Source organism: Orycteropus afer, unplaced genomic scaffold, assembly GCF_000298275.1.
Source record: "Orycteropus afer afer isolate SDZICR_OR568_19922 unplaced genomic scaffold, OryAfe1.0 scaffold00182, whole genome shotgun sequence".
In the NCBI taxonomy this organism is placed as follows: Eukaryota; Metazoa; Chordata; class Mammalia; order Tubulidentata; family Orycteropodidae; genus Orycteropus; species Orycteropus afer.
The window spans coordinates 5,361,098-5,368,694 of NW_006921769.1; the positions used below are offsets into that span (position 1 = coordinate 5,361,098).

The following is a 7,597-nucleotide window of genomic DNA, read 5'->3' on the forward strand; positions in this document are numbered from 1 at the left end:
CCAGATCCCCAAGGAAACTTCCTTTTAGCTCTCAGCAGACCTCATCAAGGAGGTGATTACATTATATCAGATCTCATCAGGGGGGATGACTATATCATAACTACTAAGCCACTGAGAATCATGGCCCAGTCAAGTGAATACACACATACTCTGACTAGGTTGTAAGAAAACAATATAATTAGGTTGGGATGTGCAAAGAGAGGAAATAATGGTCAAATTCACACAAAACAGGAAGGATCCATCTGGAATTTAAAACCACACTCAGCTGTTTTGTTGAATAGGAAGTTAAAATAAAGACAACAAAATTCTAAACAAGTAAAAAAATACCATGAAATGATTTTCTAGTGGAATATTCCTCGACGAAGATGACTTTTAGGCTGCAGCTTGTCAACAGTTAATGGTGAGGCCTGACTACTTTTGTTTCTCTTCACATCTGATTGAAAAAGATACCATTTTTTGAAGAGTGAGCTAGTGTTGACATTTAAGGGAAATTCTTAAACCAGGATGTCCATGGAATTCTATGGGAAAAATTATATTTTTGTATTTATTATTTTTTAACTGCAATGTATCATTCCATTCAGTTTTTAATGTAAACAAAGGATAGTGAGGAGAGGTCCCTATCTCAAAAGTGTAAAGTATAACCACGGACATCCTGCTCAGATCTCAGGGCAGTGTCATTGTTGCCAGGTTCTCATTTGTCCAAGGTCCCGACAGCGTTGCTTCATGCAGCGCCTCTTCTTCTTACACCCTGTTCTCATATCACAGATGACATAGGAGCTTGCTTCAAATCCTGGGGTGAAGTGCCTGACCTCTTCACCACTTGCTCTCTTTTGTGGTGTCCATAACAGATGTGACTCTTGTTTTCATTCCATCCTAGTCTGTGGTGATAGAAACATTGCACCATGATGTTCCCATGACTCATGAGAATCTGATGTCTCCTACCCCTAATTCTGCTTTTTAATTTTAGTTCCACTCACAGGCTTATTAGCTGCCCAGTTTCCTCTAATAAGGGTTATAGTAGCTACATTAAGAGCTTTCAAGTAAAGGAGACCATAGGTAATTAGTGAATCTCTTTGTGTATCATCTATAAAATGACTTCTCAGGGTTTGCGGGCATTGATAAGCAGAGCACTGCAGGTTCTCAGTAAACCTTTGTCTGTTGCCTTTCTATCCTTCCTTCTATCCATTGTGCAGGGCTATCTAGGCTAATGCAACCTTTGCCATAGAACAGAAAGTAAAGCAATGTGAAAGAGGCAGATTCATTTACTGCTTTCCTGAATGTCCCTGATACATTGTGTCTCCTTGTGAGGTAGCTGATGTTTTTACTTCCAGGACAGAGAGTACCATGCCCAGTGCATTGTGAATGGGCACACAAGGAAGGTAAAGAACTGTGTATGGGTGTTTCAAGTAATACCTCACTTGTACTTTGCAATTTATACTTAATTGTTACATCTAAAGTACAGTGCCCCTAGCACTTCAATGCCTCAAAAATGTATATACTAAGGTACATTTTAGTTTATATTTAATCTGTATTTTAATTATGTAATTAATCATGCTTAAACATTAGATGTAAAAGAATTAAAATTAAACATCCAAAAGTATATAGAATATGTATTTTACAATACATTCTTTTTAAAAAATAAGGACAAAGATATGAGGTCAATGAAAGTTATCTCCCTATGTTGAAAAAGAATATATATGTATGCAGATATGTATACATTTACACAGACATGTGCATAAGATAGAAATAAATAAACATCTCAGATAACATAATTGACAAAATAACTTTCACTTATTTAAAGATTATTATTGATATGTGGATAGTTATTTTAATCAATTTGTTTAATGGCTAATTATCTATGCAGTTGACATACAAAATATTTATTAAATATATTCAATCATTCATAGTCTAAATTTATTTATTGAGACATATATACACAACATTATTCCAGATACCTCAAATTAATTTACAAATACATTTATAAATAAGGAATTATTCATTTAAAATTAAGATCAGTAAGAGATGTGAAGGTAAGGTGATCTTTACGAAAAGCCAAGAAGAAGACAGAAGAGAGATGTGCACGAAAGGTGTCAGCACTTCATCAGTCACAGCTCTTGCAAAATGCTTGCTTCAGGTCTGAGCGCGCATGTCATGGGGCAGAGGCACTTGTTCTTCCGAAGAAAGTCAGGTATTTGTATTCTTCAAAAGGTAAAAAATCCAACTTGTGTGATAGAAATTTAAAGAAGGAACTATTAATATGGTCAGAGTGGACAATTTTATCTTTACAAAATATTATACATATTTTCAAGATTCAAAAAGGAAGAAAACATTCCTTCAAGAATATAATACATTTACTCAGTGATCTTTGAAATCAACCGACCTGGCTTACAAAGCTGTCTAGTGGCTGGATTCCAAGGAGATAAGGATTAGAAAATGAATATTTTGACAAAGAGACATTGCAAACACTTGACTATGATTATGAAATGAAGGAAAATTATAATCGAGAAAACCATTTCCCATGTAGGATTATGCAATGAGCTTAAAGAGCATGCAGTACAACTCCCTGGTTTTACAGATGAGGAAAGCCTAGGGCAGTGGGGAGCGAGGGAGGATTCAAACCCTTCTCCTAGTCTCACTCTGCTGCTCATATGTGGTAGAGCCAGTATGAGAACTCAGAAATTCTGATCTCAGGGCTCTTTCCACTCCATCTCCATACCTGTTTGAGTTATCTCAAAGGAAGCAAAGAGTGAGCAGTCAGATGTTCTCCCAGTGTTTTGGCTCATCCATTGAATATTTAGATGGCCTCACTCTTCTTTTACCATAGTCTACTATAGAAAGGCTGAGTGAGGAAAGTACTGCCCCTCTTTCCAAATTAAGGAGCTTTTTTTTTTTTTTTTTTTTCTCTTCCACTTAAACAATGATTCCCTGACTCCCCACAAACTCACGATGTCCACAGCCACTGCCACATCACCACTATTCTTCTCTTCCAATGGTCCTTTGCTTTGCTGACACTCAGTGCTCACAGTCTGCACAAGGATTCATTCTTGGTACAAATCAATGGTGGGTGTTCTTGGTGAGAAGATCTCCCGACTCAGAATGAGTTTCAGGGCCTTCCTGAACCACCGGTAGGAAAAGACATAGATGATGGGGTTGCAGGCTGAGTTTAAGTAAGCAAACCAGATAAAAATGTCAAAGACCAGTGGTGGTGTGAGGAAGTTAAGTAGACTGTCAACCAGTGTGTCTATGGTGAAGGGTAACCAGCACAGGAGGTATATTCCCATAGCGATGCCCAGAGTCTTGGCAGCTTTTCTCTCATGCTTGGCAGCCCCAGCCAGGCTCTTGCTCAAGGTGCTGATCTGCTGAGCCTGCCTGGTAGCAACCACAAAGATCTTCACATATAAACTAATCATGATAAGACAGGGGAAAAAGAACACAGGGAAGTTTAACCAGCCCCAGAACTTATTGAACAGCAGCTGGCAACTGCCTACACATGGCATCTCTTCCAGCCTCTGGCTGAGCCCCCTCTCCACCACATCTGTATAGAGTAAGAAGGCAGTGTAAGCTGCTGGCACCCCCCACCCTGCCAGAATGTACCTGACAGCGACCCTGACTGTGAACTTGGAAGGATAGAGGAGGGGGTCACAGATGGCACAGTGGCGGTCAATGGAAATGAAGCAGAGATGGAAGATGGAGGTGAGACAGAAGAGGCTGTCCAGATAGGTATGCAGGCGGCAGAGGAAGTTCCCGAAGAACCAGCAGCTCTCCACTGAGCGGATGGTGCTAAGGGGCAGCACCAGCAGACCCAGACACATGTCAGCCAAGGCTAGAGAAAGCAGCAAGAAGTTGGTGGGAGTGTGAAGGGCTTTGAAGTAAGACACAGCAAACACCACAAACAGATTTCCTAGAACAGTAACTAGCATGCCTGCCACACAGGCCAGGTAGATGGCCAACTGGATGCCCAGAGGATGGACAGTCCTAGGGCATGACCCATTCACCTGGTAGCAGAATGCCTCGGGCTGTTCGTCAGCACCTTGTCTGGGGAGAGTGCTCATTTAGTGCTTCTTTATTCTTCCTCTATCTGGGAACTGGCCGCCTGTCTCACTGGAGGGGAGAAAAAAAGAAAAGATAACAAAAGAAAAGTTCCTTTGTCTGCCAAACAATGAGAAAGTGAGATCAAGAGGTGAAAACTAAAGAGCATTTGGAACCAAGTAAAATTCCCTGTGTGGTGATTAAGATGAAAATTGAATGCAGTATCTCTTTGTTCATCTGACTAAGTAGTTTTGAAATTGGTTTAAACAATATCCTCAAGGAAAGAGAAGAAAGAGGGAAGCTAAATGTATTTTCAAGAGAAAAGTCTGACTATGTCCTAATAGGGTAGAATGATAGGAGAACATTTATTACATTTTGATAAGATACCGGTTGTCGACTATAAAGTAAGATCTAAAGTCACGAGCCTGAAACCATTGAAGAATTAATTTTTAATAACTAAATTGTTACTTGTTGTTGTTGTTATGGGCCATTGAGTTGGACCCAACTCATAGCGACGCCTCCTTGGGCTGCCGAGGCAGTATCACTACGGAAGTAGATTGCCCAACCTTCCTTCCGAGGAGTGGCTGGTGGGTTTGAACCGCCAGCCTTCTGGTTTGCAGTCAGGTGCCTTAGGCACTATGCTACCAGAGCTCCCAAATAGTTACTTGTAGAAGAAATAATTTCTAGTTTCTCCCTTCAAGATTTAAGTAAACTGACAATAAAATCAGCAAATTAAGGTAGTCAATTTACATGTCAACTCTTCCCCCCAAAAAATAATTGAGAATTGCCCTAATTTAGTTTTGCCTGCTACACTTTTTCTAATGATAGCACACAGTTTTTACACCTTTTGGGATAACACATCTGATAGAAAAAAATGCATTTTATCTAACTTAACACTAATCTGCAAAAGTTTTAAACAAGCCTTTAACTAATTGGATTGAGAATTTCTTAGCTACTTACACACGTAGGAATCAGAATCACTTCATTGGAAGAAGTCCTTCCTGAAGCCTGTGGACTTACAGTATGCAGAATCCTCTTACCTCCAGAAAGTGGACAGATGGGCAATCAGTTAATGATTTTATACTCCAAATAGGAACTGGTCTTCCATGTGGAATGTGATGTCAAAGGAGCATGGAAGGCGTATCAAGGGACCTAGTTTGCACTGTTCACAAGTCTCAGTTGTTAAGGAACATATTCCCAATACAAGATCATTTACTCTGACAATTAGTTAAAGATGAAATTCAAAGAGTCTGGCCTTGTATATTCTCTTGTTTAACTTAATTTCCAATGATTTCCCATGTCCTTCTACTTTAGGGTTATTTATGTAGATTTACCTCAACATGAAAAATATTTGAGAACAGTTAATAATAAGCCCATTGGTATATGAAGAGGAGATTTGTGATCCACCCCCAACTGGAGTCACCATGATGTCCATTTTAAACTCTTATGTTTTGTGCTATTTACAGGAATCATAATAGATTAAATGGTCCATCTGGAGACAGAAAAATTAAATTCCTCTTCTGCCACTTCTTGTGCCAGTCAACTACCTTCTTCATCTCTGTCTCCCCTCTGCTATGAGTGGACAATTACACCCACAGGTCGCTACCTCACAAGGATGTTATCAAGGAAGATACAATGTTGAGTCATATTCTCTTGTCTCTCTCTCTTGGTATCAAACCTCCAGAAGCTAGAATGCCCCTGCACGGCCATGGGGAAACTATTCCACAATATATGTCAAACTGATATGATAAAAATGACAGAATTCTAAAGCTGATGATAAATTACATCTATCAGCTGAGCCAGTAGGATCCTATTTCTGACAGCAACTTAGTCAAACCAAGGAAGGGTCCCACATTATTATATACTATGACATCTCCTTAGTGTGTAAAGAATTATCCATCTACAATTAGCCAGGGACTCTCATGGCACTAACTTTACCCAGACCAAGAATCTGTGAAAAATAGGCACAGCATTCCTACTATAATAATAAGGCCTGAAGAAGAAAATGCCAAAAAAAAAAAAGATTTTTGCTCTGGGGCAGATTACATCAAACCTACTTAAACACAAGATACAATCACAAGTACATTTTGAAATGTAGAATTTTATAAAGACTGCTTTTAGTTAATATGGTCTGCATGTCAGATATTACTTAATTCCTGTGTGTCTAGTTTGCTTATCTACTAATTAGATGTGATAACAGTAACTACTTCATATAATTGTTGCAAAAAGTAACAAACTAAACTTCATTAAGTATCGGGCACATAGTAAACTGAGTTGGGTAAGCAGTAGTGCAAATGAAGACTTAAGCGAAAGTCACCATTTCCTGTGGTCGTCTTTCCAAGTTAGGCTCCTTGTTACTTTTCCCACTAACTTTTAGAAGCATATTCCAATTTACAGGACAATAAGAAGCAAGAGTAGTGGATTCTGGATCTTCTAAATTTTCTCCCTTACCCTGGGAATTGATTGATGCTTTCACCAAGCTCTTGTACATTTTTGAAATAGGAAATGTAGGACAGGAGACACGTATAAGATAGTCAAAAATGTTTTAATTTAGGGTTATTCAACAGTTAGTCTTTCTAGGATGCAGGACAGGGATATTCATGTTTTTCCAACGAAGGGAAGTACCAGATTCTCATGAAATAAGCTCAAATGTTGGTCAGGTGGAAAGAAAGGTTGATAAGATATTCTTTATTAAAAAATCTAGCTGAAATTCTTCATCCTATTCAGAACAGGAGTTAGCAGCTCTCAATAATTGTCTCTGCCCACAATTATAATGTGAAACAGTAATTAAGTCATCACCTTTGATGACCAAGGGCTGACAAAGTAAAAGAAAAAAAAAAAGTTCCTTTTTTTTTTTTTTGATTCTTTTAAATGAGTAAAAGGAATGCTGGCTTAGACACTCAGAATATAAATAAAAAAAGTTCTTTTTTTTTTTTTTTAGAAAGAATAGAAAAGCCAATACTCTTAGACACAAATAAAGAAGCAATTCCAGAACTTGCTTAGGGAGTGAAGATATTCTTACTTTAAGTACCATCTTGGCAAACTAATAAAAATAAAATAAATGTATATAAAACAGAAAATTAGATAATGCAAAGAACATGGACTTGACTGAGAGACAGACATGGTTTTGAACCTTACTTCTTACATATGAGCTGTGAGATCTTGAAAAAGTTGCCTAAATTCTCTGAGGATCAGAGGCTATAATCTAGAAGCTATAGGGAGAGGATTGAGAGTTTTATATAAAGCAAGTTGAACTCCTCACCTGAAACATAGCAGACTCTAAATAAATTTTAGCTAATTTACTTTCTCTTCTATTTTGCATCTTCTCAACTTTGTACCCTTTGTGGGCATTTACTTATTCACATTTCTTTTTCATGTTGCTCATTAAATGATTCTTAAGAATTCATATTTTATTCCAGTGTGCTCGTAAACATCTTGAACAGAGAATCCTTTAAGATCTCTGTCAAGTCTCACTACATGATGATAGCCTCCTCTACACTGTATTTAGGAGCTCTGGTAGCATAGTGCCTAAGGCACTTGACTGCTCACCAGAAGGCTGGTGGTTCAA

At 38.3% G+C, this 7,597-nt stretch overlaps 1 protein-coding gene across 1 annotated transcript; it reads right to left on the reverse strand.

Annotated features, from left to right (window-relative positions):
• Nucleotides 1-3,038: 3,038 nt before the first annotated feature.
• On the reverse strand, nucleotides 3,039-4,052 carry TAAR5 (trace amine associated receptor 5). Its single transcript, XM_007947376.2, has one exon. It carries the CDS (start codon nucleotides 4,050-4,052, stop codon nucleotides 3,039-3,041), a length of 1,014 nt encoding a protein of 337 aa, XP_007945567.1.
• Nucleotides 4,053-7,597: the final 3,545 nt, after the last annotated feature.

Excerpts from the sequence above, each read along its gene's own strand:
- TAAR5 (XM_007947376.2), bottom strand. The coding sequence starts at position 4,052 with ATGAGCACTCTCCCCAGACAAGGTGCTGACGAACAGCCCGAGGCATTC.